This window comes from Rhinoraja longicauda, chromosome 25 (assembly GCF_053455715.1).
Source record: "Rhinoraja longicauda isolate Sanriku21f chromosome 25, sRhiLon1.1, whole genome shotgun sequence".
NCBI lineage: Eukaryota > Metazoa > Chordata > Chondrichthyes > Rajiformes > Arhynchobatidae > Rhinoraja > Rhinoraja longicauda.
Genome location: NC_135977.1, coordinates 13,892,736 through 13,908,838, shown reverse-complemented (window position 1 = coordinate 13,908,838; position 16,103 = coordinate 13,892,736). Strand labels below are relative to the sequence as shown.

Genomic DNA, 16,103 nt, shown 5'->3' with positions numbered 1-16,103 from the left:
TGCCTGTGCTACATCAGTACCCCTTAACCTCTAGGTTCTCATGCATGGAAAAAGTCTGAGTCTGGCAAGTGAAATGTGCCAGGGAGAATTGGACTTCAATAAGTCAGTGGCGATCCTGAGCTTAAATTATGAATCACCTACTCGTGCTGGGAGAGTGGGCATGAGCAACAAGCTCCTGATGAAAACTGAAGTACCAGCTAGGCGGAGAAATCTGCTGACCCCTCCAGCCACAAACCAAGCCTGTCCGGGAGGCCGTCTCCAACTCTCACATCTCCTGGAGCCACCACTGGGATCAGATCGATCTCTGTGGTCCATGACTCTGCTTGGTTACCACTGCCAACTGGAAAGGTTTTAATTAACACATCAACACTTTGCGGGTTCACCCGAGGCCGCTCTTCAGTGGCAATGTGTAATCGCTGGTTTATTCCCTGTACCTGCAGGCCTGGTGTCCAGGAACAAGCTGGAAGAGGAGGAGATCTCATACTGGCTGAGCATGGGGCGCACCTTCCACAAGGTCTGCCTGAAGGACAAGATAATCACTGTCACTCGCTACTTACCCAAGTAAGTGGTAGGTAAGGGCTCCAGTCAAACGTTAACCTGCCTAGTGTCTGCGTGGTTTTGATCAACAAACAGTAAGCACTGTTCTAGCTTTCGGTAAAGTTGAGTGAAAACACAACCTGAAGTTGGGAATGAGAGCAGATCTGGGGCAACCTGTCCCCTTTACCCAGGTCACTGCATTAAACACTCTTAATATGTGGAACAGGACTTGAGTTGGTGTGAACCTAGTGAAATGAACCTAGTAAGGATGATGGCTTCAGCAGTAAGAATCTCAGCTGGGCATGGATCTGTTATGTTATGTTGTGTTTGCATAAGCTGGATGCCGCCCTTGTTGTGAAATAACTGTGTTGTATTTCTAAAAAGATAAAGAGCACAATAACTGGCATTTAAATGGAGCCTTTGCATCCCTGAGACATTCCAAAGCACATTGCAACCAATAAACATGCTTGAACTATGATTTATCATGCCCCTGTGTTCCGTTGCCAGCCTTGTGTGCTCACTCGCACCTTGCTTTAGATATTTTAAATTAAAATAATAACTCGTCAAACGACTCTCAGCCCTGGAAGGCATGATCCAAGTTGTTGCACTAGTGTCACGTGCGAATGTTTCTGATCGGATGCCATCTTCCAATTGAATGTTAAATCAAAGGTCTCCCTGCGCTCCAGATGGGTGTAAATGATTCTTGATTGTTGTCTGTTCAGATGGAGCTCCCTTGCTTCACTCTGCCTTTGGTCAACTCCAAAACAGACCCTCTGCCCTCTTGTTACCGATTTGTGTCTGTGGCATCTGGGTTCTTTGTAACACCACCGTGGGTGGAGTTCATTTTAACGTCATCGGAAATCTTTACACAACATGGGAGACACAGTTAGTTAGTGGGTGTAATTTGGATGGTTCAATGTGTGTGTTTTTTTAAGGAACGTGGATTTAGAAAAATTGACTGGGGAACTTGAGAGTAGTGTGGAGATAAGAGATTTGACACAATAGAAATGCACAGAGGGAACAGTAGTAGACCGTTTGGAATGGTTTCCCACTGAAGAGGCTAGAGTACGACATCCCATAAATCCCATTGCTGTTTGTTCCCTATTCTAGCAAAGCTTGGGAGGGGGTGGGGTGGGAGAATGAGGGTGTGCCTCATCTGGGAAGAGCATTGATCTGACTCTGACTGTCCTTGCCTCCTTCAGGTACCCCTATGAATCAGCTCAGATCCAGTACAGTTACAGCCTCTGCCCCCCACACTCGAGCATTGAGTTTGTGTCCTGTTGGGTGGAGTTCTCCCATGAGCGTCTGGAGGAGTACAAATGGAATTACCTGGATCAGTACATCTGCTCTTCGGGCTCCGAGGATTTCAGGTAGGTGTCCCCTCAACCCGAGGAAGGAGTCCCTCTCTGCCATGGTCCCCCCCCCCCCCCCATCTCTCAGTCAGGGCGAGGACATCATGTTTTCCCACTCAGTTCAGCACTAGCATCGGCCTATGTCACTCATGGCACTAAACATCCAAGCCAGTGAAATTCCCGGTAAAACTTGAATAAGAAATTAGAAGCAGCTCCCATGCGCCTCAGTTCTGAAAGACCACCCCTGAATCACATAAAGATGTATCCTCATTTAAGATTCTCCCACTGCTGGAAACATCTCGACATCTACCCTGTCATTTCTCCTAGGGATCCTTGATTTAAATAAGAACAACCATTATTCTTCTAAGCTCCAAAGAAAGGTCTGATTTCATTAAGCCACTCACGATCAATTGAGGCAGTGTGCAGGGTGGATGTACGGTTGGAGAAAGGGGCACCGGGGAGTAGTGTAAACCTCTATGTAAAGTGGCCACGTTTGAAGAGCCATATGCAATGTCAAAAACAGTGGACTCAAAGCATAATATCAGCTACAAGCAGAGAACTTTATTACACGGTAATCTTTGTTGCCTTGATGTCCAGTGTGCAAATCCCCTTGCAACAAAGCCAATGTACAATCTTGTTTTGCTATCTCCGTACACCACAGTATGTTTTCATAGAAACATAGAAAATAGGTGCAGGAGTAGGCCATTCGGCCCTTCGAGCCTGCACCGCCATTCAATATGATCATGGCTGATCATCCAACTCAGTATCCCGTACCTGCCTTCTCTCCATACACCCTGATCCCTTTAGCCACAAGGGCCACATCTAACTCCCTCTTAAATATAGCCAATGAACTGGCCTCAACTACCTGCTGTGGCAGAGAATTCCACAGATTCACCACTCTCTGTGTGAAAAAAAACATTCTCATCTCGGTCCTAAAAGACTTCCCCCTTATCCTTAAACTGACCCCTTGTTCTGGACTTCCCCAACATCAGGAACAATCTTCCTGCATCTAGCCTGTCCAACCCCTTAAGAATTTTGTAAGTTTCTATAAGATCCCCCCCTCAATCTTCTAAATTCCAGCGAGTACAAGCCGAGTCTATCCAGGCTTTCTTCATATGAAAGTCCTGCCGTCCCAGGAATCAATCTGGTGAACCTTCTCTGTACTCCCTCTATGGCAAGAATGTCTTTCCTTAGATTAGGAGACCAAAACTGTACGCAATACTCCAGGTGTGGTCTCACCAATGCCCTGTACAATTGCAGCAGAACCTCCCTGCTCCTATACTCAAATCCCCTCGCTATGAATGCCAACATACCATTCGCTTTCTTCACTGCCTGCTGCACCTGCATGCCTACTTTCAATGACTGGTGTACCACGACACCCAGGTCTCGTTGCATCTCCCCTTCTCCTAATTGGCCACCATTCAGATAATAGTCTGCTTTCCTGTTCTTGCCACCAAAGTGGATAACCTCACATTTATCCACCTTATACTGCACACCACAGTATGTTTATGTCTTCCTTTTGTCTCGGCTGTTCAGTCTTCGGCATCCACTATGAACTTGAACATCCAAATCGCAACCTTCTCATAGTCTTTATCTTTGACCTTCTCCAAGCTTTCAATCGGCCATTCTCATTCCTCTTCAGTTCTGGTTTCTTGCAGGCCCCGAGTTTCATTGCTCCAACGTTCAGTGTTTTTGCCATGTGCGTCTTATCATTAGAATTTCCTTCCCACACCTCAGCTTCTTTCATTCCATCCTTTATTGGAGATATACCTTAAAAAACTCTTGCCTTTTGATCATAGACCCATATCTCCTGGTGTGGAATGATGCCAATTTTTATCTGATGTCCCATACACCATTTGGGGAACTTTCATTGCCAAGGGATATGGACAGGTTAACTAGTGGCCTTAAATGTAGCGTTAAAGTGTAAAGTAGGAAATTGAGATTATTTGTTTTGGCTGGAAGAAGATGAAAGCAAAGAGCATTTTGTAAACGGTGCGAGTTTATTAAATGTGGCCGTCCTGAGGGATTTTGGTATGTTGATACTTGGAAACTTACTGCGGTGTGTGGAGATGCCAAAATAAGTTGTAAGTCAGATGGTACGTTGGTCTTTGTTGCCAGGGAATTGGTGTTTAGGCGTAAGGAAGTCTTGCTGCAAGTCAACATTGGTGATGGCCTCCTTCTGTTGGTGGCAGTGCCAAATCGATTTACCAGTCTGCTTCCTGAGCTGAGGAGAAAGACCTGACATTCATAAGACGTTAGAAGAACGAGAGGTGGATCCCGCTAAAACTCACAGGGTTCCCAGGCGGCTGGAAATAGTTGGAAGAATAGGTCCAATCTTGGAGTGGATTGGGGAGAGAAGTCCAAGAGATAGTCCAGGAAAAGGAGTCAGCAATTTATGACTAAGATGGGGAATGTCTTTATTTCTGTGGGATGTGAATCTAACCCTGTAGGTCCCATCATAGGAGGACATCAAAGGTGTGATGATAAATCCTTTGGCGTAGGGAATTGGAGGACGCGTGAACTGGGTGAGGGATGTGCTACTCCAGTGAATGGTGGAGCGGGTCGCATGGCCTCTCCTCTTTCTGATGATCGTGTGCTCCTCAGTTTGATCGAGTCGCTGAAGTTCTGGCGCACGAGGTTCCTGCTGCTGCCGGCCTGCCTCACGGCCACAAAGCGGATCACTGAGGGCGAGAGCCACTGCGACGTTTACGGGGAGAAGCTGCGCTCGGACCAGGAGGAGTGGCAGCTGCTGGACGGCTTCATTCGATTCGTGGAGGGTTTGAATCGGATTCGGAGAAGGCATCGGTCTGACAGGATTATACGGGTGAGGCTGCCCCATCACTCCGCACCAGAGCACCAATAGCTGGCAGCTGCTGACTCAAGCAGCAGAGTGCAGACAATCGATCAGCGGGCATCCGAGGTTATGATTAATGGGGCCACCTATCCTTTTCTCCAGAGATGCTGTCTGACCTGCCAAGTTACTCCAGCTTTTTCTGTACATCTTTGGTTTAAACCAGAATCTGCAGTTCCTTCCCACCCATCCCCTTTTTACTCCTCATTTCAGTCCAAACAGCCTCATGTGATGATCCTCACTTCTCACATTTTCCGTCTCCCCCCACACACCTCTTCCTTGCAGCACCCACCTCTCCACCCTTCAACCCCCCCCCCCCCACCCGTTCCTCCTCCCACAACCGCACTGCCCCAGCAATCTTGTGTGAAAATCCCATAACCAAAAGCATTAAGCAACCAGTCCTAGAGTCATACAGCATGGAAACAGTCCTGTACATATTTTCTCTGAAAACTGTGACCATTTACCTTGTATATGCCCCTCATATTTTTATTGGACTCTATAAGATCACCCCCCTCATCCTCCATCGGTCCAGGGAAAACAATCAAAGCCGATCCAGACTCTCCTGAAACCTCAAGCCCTTTGACTTTCTTATCCTAATCAAACTTACTGAATTCCCAGCACTTTAAGGTTTTGACTGCACAGATTCAGAGTTGCCAGCAAGCGAAAAGCAAACCTGGGCTATGCCTTTTACCCATGTTTTTGTTGTTGTTGTTGAGACTGACTCTCACCCGGTTTTACCCAACCTCTTGTTCGCTGTAACTGGAGCGTTCCCGACAAAGACTCTGCACGATGTTCAATTAACGCAGATGTTTGTCTCCATTTCAGAAGGCAGCCCCTATTAAAGGCCTGCAGGTGACAGGCTCCCTCTCGAGCTATCCCACCGAACCAGCGGGTCCCCAACTTGGGAAAAAGGGGACTTCAGCTTTGTCAGCGTTGCTGGAGATGGAGGCCAACCAAAGGTGAGATGCTGGAACAACTGGTTGTTAGTTACTGAATGGTTTCAGTCAGCAAAGGACTTTGGAGTTTCATTTTCCTCCCTCAGCTCTCCCTCATCCATGTCTGCCCTACCAGTGAAGGAAGGGTTAGAGCGTTTGGAATCCTGTGGTGGCTTGGAGGATGCGGGCAGCGGAGATGGTCCTAACCTTGGCTTCATTCAGTTTCCATTGAGTGTTCAGAGCATCAAACTTCATTCATCAGGGGTTAATGGGGAGAAGGCAGGAGAATGGAGTTGAAAGGGAAAGATAGACCAGCCATGATTGAATGGCGGAGTAGACTTGATGGGCTGAATGGGCTAACTCTGCTCCTATAACTTATGAACTAAGCTGTAATTTAGATTGCAATCTGGGTGATGTACTTGTACCATAAACAGTACACGATGCCATAATAGCTCAATTCATTTTCACATTTTGTTCTATTTGGATTAATTCCAATGTGACTGTTTAAACAAAAAAACCTAACTTGATTCCTAGGTATTCAGCCTGATGTGAGGAACATATATCCCTGTGGATTTGAGGGACATCAGTGCAAATCCCTATGGATCTAAGGGGCATTACTGTAAATCCCCACAGATGATAGGGACAGGCATTTAGATTGATAAAAATTTTAGATAAAATCCCAATGTAATTGAAGCTGAAAGCTTGACTTTGCAATGTTTGTGAATGTACATTTTTGCTTGCATTGTGAGTGACAAGGGAGCAGCTGGGTGGAAGGGTTGATGTGCAACTGAGCCTTTCTGTGGAGATTCCTGGCAGAACTTTGCAATTTTGGGGGGGGGGAAATCTCTTGTCCCAAAGTAGTACTGCGAGGTATTACATTTAAATGGAATGCGTAATTAATTTACAATGACTTGTGTAATTAAACTCATTTCATGACTGGAAGGTGAGCACGAAATCCATGTCTTTAGAGATCCGAGTTGAGAGTGGGACTGACCTTGCCCTGGATTATGTGTCCCAGCTACGGATTTTGTTTCACGTTGAAATGAAAAAGGAAATTGATTTCTCTTTGAATTTCTCCAGGAGCTTTGAGGAACACCAGGCAGCGGCACATTCTGGGAAAGGAGCTGCCTTGTCCTCTGAGAGCACTCCACACTCAGGGACGAACGTTGGAATCACTCCCACACACGTGGACAGCCCGAGGAAGGTAAAAGAGCTCGGGTGTGTAAATTACACATGCTGAAGTGTGCATGGGACCGTTGTTTCAGGACCTGTGGAAACCTGGTCACGAGGGGGACACGACTGGCAGCTCGATGTTCTGGGGTTTCATTGCTTCAGATCAGATCAAGAGGGGTCGCAAAAGATGTGGAAGAGTTATGCTACTAATCAGGGAGACTGATTAGTCACAGTGGCACTCGCAGAGAACATACTGGAGGGTTCGTCCACTAAGACGATGTGGATGTAGCCTAGAAATAAGAACAATGCAAGCACTCTAATGGTATTGTACAATAGGCCCCCGAATAACAAGCTGGAGATAGAGGAACTGATATGTAGACAGATTTCCAAAAGATGCCAAAGCAACAGGGTTGTCTCAGTGGGTGACTTCAACTTCCCCGATATTGATTGAGATTTGCTCAGTGCCAAAGGCTGACATGAGGCAGAATTTGTGAAGTTTATCCAAGAGGGATTCTTGAAGCAGTGTATGGATAGTCCAATTTGAGAAGGGAACATACTTGACCTGTGATGGGAAAAGAGCCTGGCCAGGTGATTGGTGTTTCAGTGGAAGTGTGTTTTGGGGATAGTGATCATAACTCCATAAGTTTCACCACATGCAAACTGGAGAACAGCACCTCATATTCCACTAGCTTACAACCCAAGTGGAATATGATTTTGCATTGAATTCTCCAATTTTAGGTAACTTCTGCAAATTAACCCCATTCTCTTTCCCTGCCGCTCACCCCCCCAAGATACTGTATGATCAAGTATTTGAGGAGGTGACAAAGGTGATCGATGGGTGTAGGACAGGGGATGTTGGCTACATGGATTTTAGTAAGCTATTTGATAAAGTACCCGATGGTAGGCTGATCCAGATGATTAGAATGAACAGGGTTAATAATGACTTGGTTGTGTAGATTTGGAACTGGCATACTGATAGAAGACGGAGGTTGCTGGTGGAAGGGCAATATTCAGTCTGGAGGGCTGACTGCGCTGCCCTAGCAGCTGCAGGTTGCCTGCAGTCCGTTTGTCTTTTGTGTTTTTTGTTATTTTTTGTCTTAATTGTAGTGTCTTGGTATGATGTAGTGTTTTGTGGTTGTGTGCTATGTGGGGGGGTGGGAGGAACTGTAAAATTGTCTCTTCCAAACGAAGACGCGACCCTTGTTTCTAGTCCCATTTCTCTGCCCGGCGGGGGCTTCAATGTCGGGAGTCCCAACCGCCCCGACGTGGCAACTTCAACAGCCTGACCGTGGGAGAAGACGGCAGGAGAAGAGAAAAAGACATTCTGGCCTTCCATCACAGTGAGGAGGGGACTGGAGGAGGCTCACTGTGATGGATGTTTCTTTTTGTTTGGTGTTGGTTTATGATTGTGTGTTATTGCATATTTTTATTGCTTATTTTTATTGGTCTTATTGTTGGACTGTGGGTAATCTTTCATTTCACTGCACATTTATGTGTATGTGACAAATAAATTGACTATTGACTCCAGTGGAGCTCCGCAGGAGTTGTGCCGGGACCTCTCAGCTGTTTGATATGTAAAAATGACTTGGATGTAAATGTAGACGGGTTAATTAGTATGCTTGCAGATGAAACCAGGATTGCTAGGGTCGCGGATTATGATGAAGACTGTTAAAATATATAGTGGGTGTACAGATCAGATACAGAAATGGGCGGAGAAATGGCAGATGGCGTTTAATCCCAACAATTACAAGGTGGTGCACTTTGGGAGATCAAATGTGGAAGGGGGAATTAATTGCAGGGAGAGGATGGGCAGACTTGGATTGTTTTCACGTGAACGCCGGAGGTTGTGAGGAGATCTGATAGAATGGTTTACAATTTGAGAGGCATGGATATGGAACATCTTTCCCAGGATGGAATAATCAAATACTAGAGAGAATAGATTTAAAGTGTGAGGGATAAAGTTTAAAGATGACGTGCAAGGCAACTTTTTTACACAGACGGTGGTGAGTGCCTGGAATGCACTGCCAGGGTTGGTGGTTGAGGCAGATATGATAGTGGAATTTCAGAGGCTATTTGCTATATAGCCAAGCAGGGAATGAAGGGATAGGGACTATAAGCAGGTCGATGTAATATGGTCTTGGCATCATGTTTGGCACAGACATTGTGGGCTGCACTGTTCTATCTTCTATCTCTCAGCTTTTGGGAATGCGGCAAGTTGAAGCTGGAGAGATGTGCTACTATTCTCGGGTGGCTTTTTGACATTCCCCGTGCAAGAGGCATCTTGCATCAAGATAAAGCCTGGCAGTTTCAGCAGGGTTTTTTCCAACAGACATAACAGAAGCTGATTGCATGAAATTATGGATGAAATCTGGGCTTCATGCAGTCTATGGAAGAGCGTTATTACTGCACAGCACAGTTACAATGGGGCATGCAGGTTTCACAATCTTCTGAATTCACCATTTTGCATTTGATCTCACAGCCTTTTACCACCGAATCCATGTGTTGGAGAGGTGAGCGCCCTCCTTGCAGGGAGGGCAAAATCTTCATTCTAGTTTTGTTGTGACTTATATCTTCTTCTTGCATTTGAGGCAACAGAAGTTATGAAGCTGCTTCTGCTTCTGCTGTCTCTGTTTGTTGTCGTTCGCCTGACTGTTGACAGGGCTCACCACGGGGAGGTCGACAACATGAGCCCCTGTGACTTATATAAAGATTTGCTTTGCAAATGCAGGCGGAATTTTAAAGGAGCGGACTACTTCATCCGTTGTGCTGTTGAGCGGGTGGGTGTCAGCGGGCCACATTTGGACCTGTCTCGGGTGGGGGAGCACGGCTCTCCACACCAGACTCCCTGGTGTCACAGCCATCTGATGAAATGGATACTTGCAAACATTGATACACTACCAGAATTATGTGCATTGGGTCAACTCTGCAGGTGAAGCAGTTACCAGAATGTGACCTGGTAATTTAAAAAAAAGTTTGTATTTTACTTGTGTTCTTCATGATCTTTTTAAGTGTACTCATTAATGTTTTAATAAAGAGGGTTTTAATTCCTTCAAACATTCATAACATCTTTCAATATTGTCATTGGCCTCGTTTAGTTTGTCCTGGCACAGTATGGATTTTGGTTTGCTGGACTTGGATTCATTCTCTGGTTAGTTTCAGTGCCGTTTCACCACCTCCCTGACGGGAACATAGCTGCGTGTTTATATGCGTGTTTATTTAATATGCACACAGATCCAAGGGGACCAGATGTTAACTGGCACTGACCATTCGGATTACAGCCCAGCTTCTGCATCCACTGCTGCATCTGGAGACAGATCAGGCAACCCGCAGAGCTCTGCCATGGGTGTCACTCAAGCGACAGGGGACCAGTCCTTGGCTTCCACCACTGTGGAGGGCAGGTAAGATCATCACTGATCATTGTCACATCATCGTCCACAGCGCACCCTTGCACAAATATATTCAGTTGTTCCTTTCCTCGTGCAAGTTTGCACGTCAGTATTTATTGGGAATACTACCAATCTTCAATCTTGTTGCATTACCATGTTGCCGCTATGCTGTGTTGGCCTCGAGGCATCATGTGAATACTGAATTAATTAAAGTTTGCTTTAAACCATTAATCTCTAGGAAGTAAAGGCAGTTGCTTGTTTCTGAAGCAGTTTACAAACTAGTTGAGAATTGCTATAATGTAGAAACGTCCCTTTTTTTTTGTGGATCTGTATATAAATTCCTTTGGCAATACATGGGTTTTAAGCATAATTGTGCTTTACCTAATCTGATAAAGTGTAAATTTTGTTCCAAACCTTGCTTGTTCTTTGCAATATGTGCTTTGATTCCCATCTGGATTAAAACTTTGTTTATGTGACTAAGTTCTGTGTACATTAAACTACATGTAAAATATCAAGTATGTTTTGTTGAGTCTGAAGAAGGGTCTCGACCCGAAACGTCACCCATTCCTTCTCTCCCGAGATGCTGCCTGACCTGCTGAGTTACTCCAGCATTTTGTGAATAAATGTTTTGTTACATTGCTGTAGCCAGATGTCCTCTGGGATTGCAAGTGCACTGACTTCCGCATCATCTCTGGCAGAGATACTGGAAACAATGAAGCACCCAACGTGAGTACCAAATCTCCAACTGTGGCCTGCGTGCATGTGAGGACAGGATTTCTACCCAGCAACATCGTCTGTTAAATTTCCATACATTTTTAGTTTACCAGTAGCTTATAGGACATACATTTAAAGTTTGTGAACAGAGGGATCCAGGATAAACAGAAATGAAAGGGTCTGAAACCTTTTGTGCCTGAAGAAAGGTCTCGACCCGAAACGTCGCCCATTCCTTCTCTCCTGAGATGCTGCCTGACCTGCTGAGTTACTCCAGCATTTTGTGAATAAATACCTTCGATTTGTACCAGCATCTGCAGTTATTTTCTCACAAGTACTGTGTCATTGTTTGGCCAGACTGTTGGAGAAGGAATTGCAGAGCATAATATTTTTTTCATTCGTATAGAAATGTACATATTTGCTATTTCAGTGTCGACAGTGCTGTGGGAAGTGCTGACTTGGGTCATGTGGTGCTCTGGGATTTGACATTTTCCGAGCACTGGGCTCACAAGCTGGGATTCACATTTCTTGGAAAGAGGGCAAAGATGATCGGGAGTAAATTCTCTTGAAGGGAATTGTTTACAGTGCAACAGATCCAGAAAATGGCAAATTTATTCAGGACTAGGCTGAGGGGAGTGAAAAGTGAACATAAATGGGACGATGTGGAGGGTGGTATTTGGGATTGTGTCCGGGATTGGACCAGTAGTCAGCGAGATTGATGCAAACCGATCATAAAGGTAAATTTATCAATGTTTTATGAACCTGTGGGATTTAAATCTTTAGTTTATTTTCGCTCTTTACTCCCAGAACTGGTATTCAACTGCTTCCCGAACAGAGGGGGCTGCACCCCAACTGCTTCATCAGTGCAGAGGTGGTCCACTGGCTGATCAGCAATGTTGAAGGGGTTCAGACACAGGCCATGGCCATTGACATCATGCAGGTACAGTGAACATCTACATGCCACCTCTGTCCCTGCTGGTGGTTTACTGCGGGCCCTCCTCTCTGTCGACCCAGCTATGCTGACTTATGGCCCGACAATTGCCCCGATCAACGAGCAGCCGTGCTGACATTTCTCCACACTGAGAAGGGAGAAACCAGGCACGGTCCCACTCCACAATCACTCTTCACGTGGACATCAGACATCACGTAACCACACCCTCAATCAATTATTTTTACCTCAGTCTTCTTCTCTCAACTCTTCAGCTCCAAAAGAGACCTAGACTCTCCAATCTCTTCCCATAATTGAAACACTTCATCTCAGGCAACATTCTGATGAATCCCATCCACATTCTCCAGTACAACCCCATCCATCCTATAATGTGGTGACTAGAACTGCATGCAGTACTCCAGCTGAGTCTGACCATTTTTTTAATAAACTTGGTGCACAACCAACCTGCTCTGGTATTCCATGCCTTGACTGGTGAAGGCCAGCATCGTATACGCCTTCTTAACCATGTTATCTACTTGCATTGTCACATCATCCAAAAGGCACTTTTACATCTTCAACCGCACCAATTTTATTTTTCCTTTTAAAATCACCTTAGTTTTTAAGATGTCTTTTTTCCCCTTGCTTTATCTTGACTAAAGTGTTTTGGATCTTCTCTCTGCTTACCTCACTTGCCAGACTTTGTCCCACCCTCAAATCCTTTCCAGCTTTCTCATCCCGACCCAAGAGGCTGCCTCCACAGATGCTGCCTGACCCGCTGAGTTACTCCAGCATTTTGTGTTTTGTTCAAGATTCCAACACCTATGGTTTTCTTTGTCTCATAATTGGAATAAACTGAAGTCAGATACTTGGGGCAGCACAGTGGTGACCCAGCTCCAAACTTGACCTCGATGCTGTCTGTGTGGATTTTGAATCTCCTCCCTGTGATCAAGTGGGTTTCTTTTTACCTAGTTTCGTTTATTGTCACGTGTACCGAGATACAGTGAAAAGCTTTTGTCATCAAGAAACGCAGTACATTAATTAGCTGCTTTATACTGCCCCCAGGGTAGGGGGATGGCAGGAAAATCAGAGCATTGATGAACAATGGGAACATATGTGGGTGAATGAGATTTTTGTAATTATTCCAAGAGCTGGAGAGCTGGCACGGACTCAGTAAACCGAAGGTGAAGCCCTCATATCCCTGGAGCAGGTTCAATTTGCAGCTTCCAAAGGAAACTTACTGCATTGCTGTAAAATTGACCGTTGCTTTGTGTGAATCTTTGTACAGAAAATGCTGGATGAGCAGCTGATTGTTCACGCCTTTGGGGAATCCATGCGGATTTTTGTGTACGGTTTCTACCTGTACAGACTCCACTCAGACAAAGACACGGAAAAAGGTAACAGTGTACTTCAGTGACGCCATTCTGTAACTAATGTATTGTTGCAGCCTTTGCTTCAGGTGCAGTAGAACGTCTTCAGTGTGTACGTATCCCCACCATTAACCAAAATGCTTCAATAAACAATAGACAATAGGTGCAGGAGTAGGCCATTCGGCCCTTCGAGCCAGCACCGCCGCCATTCAATGTGATCATGGCTGATCATTCTCAATCAGTACCCCGTTCCTGCCTTCTCCCCATACCCCCTGACTCCTCTATCCTTAAGAGCTCTATCTAGCTCTCTCTTGAATGCATTCAGAGAATTGGCCTCCACTGCCTTCTGAGGCAGAGAATTCCACAGATTTACAACTCTCTGACTGAAAAAGATTTTCCTCATCTCAGTACTCCAGGTGCGGTCTCACTAGGGCCCTGTACAACTGCAGAAGGACCTCTTTGCTCCTATACTCAACTCCTCTTGTTATGAAGGCCAACATTCCATTGGCTTTCTTCACTGCCTGCTGTACCTGCATGCTTCCTTTCAGTGACTGATGCACTAGGACACCCAGATCTCGTTGTACGTCCCCTTTTCCTAACTTGACACCATTCAGATAATAATCTGCCTTCCTATTCTTACCACCAAAGTGGATAACCTCACACTTATCCACATTAAACTGCATCTGCCATGCATCCGCCCACTCACACAACCTGTCCAAGTCACCCTGCAACCTCATAGCATCTTCCTCACAGTTCACACTACCACCCAGCTTTGTCTCATCTGCAAATTTGCTAATGTTACTTTTAATCCCTTCATCCAAGTCATTAACGTTAAGTCTAAACAAAGGAATTTCTGGTTGATGAGTGGTTGCCGCTGCTTTGAAGGTAAGACATGTTATTGACTGTGCACAGAACACTCGCATAACCGCTAGACAGTGACATACTTTAATGGTAATGATTGAGTGGTAAATGTTAGTCGGGAGAGTGAATAGCTTTACCCTGTTTTTCCATTAGTTTTGGGAATAATGCATTTGGTAACTGTTGATGCCTGATTTCACTCTGGTTGTTGTTGGCACATTTTGATGATGAAACTGTGGCTTCTCGGTCGTTCTGTCATCTCTCAATCCGCCCAAGGGATGAACACAACAAGCCAGACTTGGCCTTCAGTGCTGGATCAGACAAGTGTAACAACCTTCCAGGTCAATGTAACAAGTTTAGTGTAGTTTAGAGATGCAGTGTGGAAACAGGCCCTTCGGCCCTCCAAGTCCATGCCAACCAGCAATCCCCGTTCACTAGTTCTATCCTATACTCTAGGGACAATTAACCTACAAACTTGCACGTCTTTGAAATGTGGGAGAAAACCGGAGAAAACCCACGCAGTCACGGAGAATGTACAAACTTCATACACGTACTCGTAATCAGGATCGAACCTGAGTTTCTGGCACTGCCAGGCAGCAGGTCGACCACTGCGCCACTGTTCCTGTCACTGTGTTTCAGAAATGGCAAGGTGTTTTTGCCATATTTTCTTCGTCAACATTCTCATATTTCTCATGACATAAAGAGGCCATTCAGCCCACCAGCTCTCAGTGCAATCCCAAACCCCCACACATTTCCTTGCAGCATATTCTTTTTCACCAGCACATCAACTCCCCCTTGACTCTCCAACCACAGACATACACCTGCGATGATCTACATAGTCAAATTGACCAGCACATCTTTGGGAGAGGATGGAAGTCAAAGCGCCTGAGGAAAGCCGTCACAGTGTGTTCATTACCACATTGTTAAAATGTGCAAAAACGTTTGTGACATTTCCCACATGTTACTTGGCTTCAGATTAAAATGTATACAATTAGGTGTGCCATGCTTTAGGTGCTGTACGGAAGCGGAGAGATGTTACATTCATGTAAATCTTTCTTTTCAGTTGAGTCCCACTTTGTATTATATTTTAAGTGAGATAAATATATGACCACGTGTGGCGGTGATGTAATGCATGATTGGTAGAATGGCTGATTAACTTCTGAGAGTGTTGGCTGCGCATTGAACATCTTCAAAGTGACTCTTTCGCTCCCTCCCTCCCTCCACCCCGCTCCTCTCTGCAGGGACTGTGCAGTCTTCCACTATCTGGTACACTTCCACAATGGACGACCTGGCTGCATTCCAGCGCAAGTGGTTTGAGGTGGCATTCCTCACGGAAGAACGACTTCACGTCGACATCCCTGCTTTCCTGTTACCGTGGTTACCCAGTAGGCCCGCATCCTATGCAAGTAGGCACAGTTCCTTCAGCCGCAGTTTTGGAGGACGAAGTCAAGCCGCTGCCCTACTAGGTAGATGCACACCACAGGCAGCGGGGAACAGTCTCCAAGGGAATGAGCTCATGTGGACAGTATTTGCCTCCTCCCATTCTGCACATTGGCTGCTCACACTATTTATTTGTATCCGTCTATGTTGTCTGTTTCAGAAGGCAGGAATCCCCTCTTTGATCAGAGCTCTCTGAATTCCCCACAGCCTGTCTTTATAAAACTCAAAACCACTTCTCATAAAGGTCATACTAGAAATAAATAAGATGTCCAGCTTGTTTAATGAGGAACATAGTCTTGGAAGTGTCATATGTTCTGTTCAAATTTTAACCTTTTCCTCTGCATTGTCTCAAAAAACAACATAGACTGTTATTAATCTGGCATCTTCAGCCAGTGTGTGGCAGTGTTTTCGGTGCCAAGAGAGTCCAGTGTTCTGGCTTGCATTGAAAACAAATACAGCTTCTGCCTCCTTGTGCTTTGCTTGCCACAATGGCCAGGCATGAAGAAGGTGCTTTGAATAGAGTAGCCCTAACTCTTCCAAACTTGTTTCACATTGAAAGGAGCCA

The 16,103-nt window shown here is 45.5% G+C and overlaps 1 protein-coding gene across 8 annotated transcripts in view; it reads left to right on the top strand.

Moving 5' to 3' along the window:
- Nucleotides 1-16,103, top strand: part of depdc5 (DEP domain containing 5, GATOR1 subcomplex subunit) — an 84,236-nt gene that overhangs the window by 48,754 nt on the left and 19,379 nt on the right. For 6 of the 8 annotated variants that reach the window (XM_078421296.1, XM_078421293.1, XM_078421292.1 and 3 more), the window contains 10 exons: nucleotides 441-561; nucleotides 1,740-1,907; nucleotides 4,494-4,713; nucleotides 5,566-5,699; nucleotides 6,756-6,879; nucleotides 10,080-10,246; nucleotides 10,880-10,960; nucleotides 11,753-11,885; nucleotides 13,159-13,267; nucleotides 15,340-15,564. In XM_078421296.1, the coding sequence (XP_078277422.1) occupies nucleotides 441-561; nucleotides 1,740-1,907; nucleotides 4,494-4,713; nucleotides 5,566-5,699; nucleotides 6,756-6,879; nucleotides 10,080-10,246; nucleotides 10,880-10,960; nucleotides 11,753-11,885; nucleotides 13,159-13,267; nucleotides 15,340-15,564 (1,482 nt within the window). The remainder of the gene's footprint in view (nucleotides 1-440; nucleotides 562-1,739; nucleotides 1,908-4,493; nucleotides 4,714-5,565; nucleotides 5,700-6,755; nucleotides 6,880-10,079; nucleotides 10,247-10,879; nucleotides 10,961-11,752; nucleotides 11,886-13,158; nucleotides 13,268-15,339; nucleotides 15,565-16,103) is intronic. The other 2 variants (XM_078421291.1, XM_078421294.1) reach the window with 2 other exon arrangements.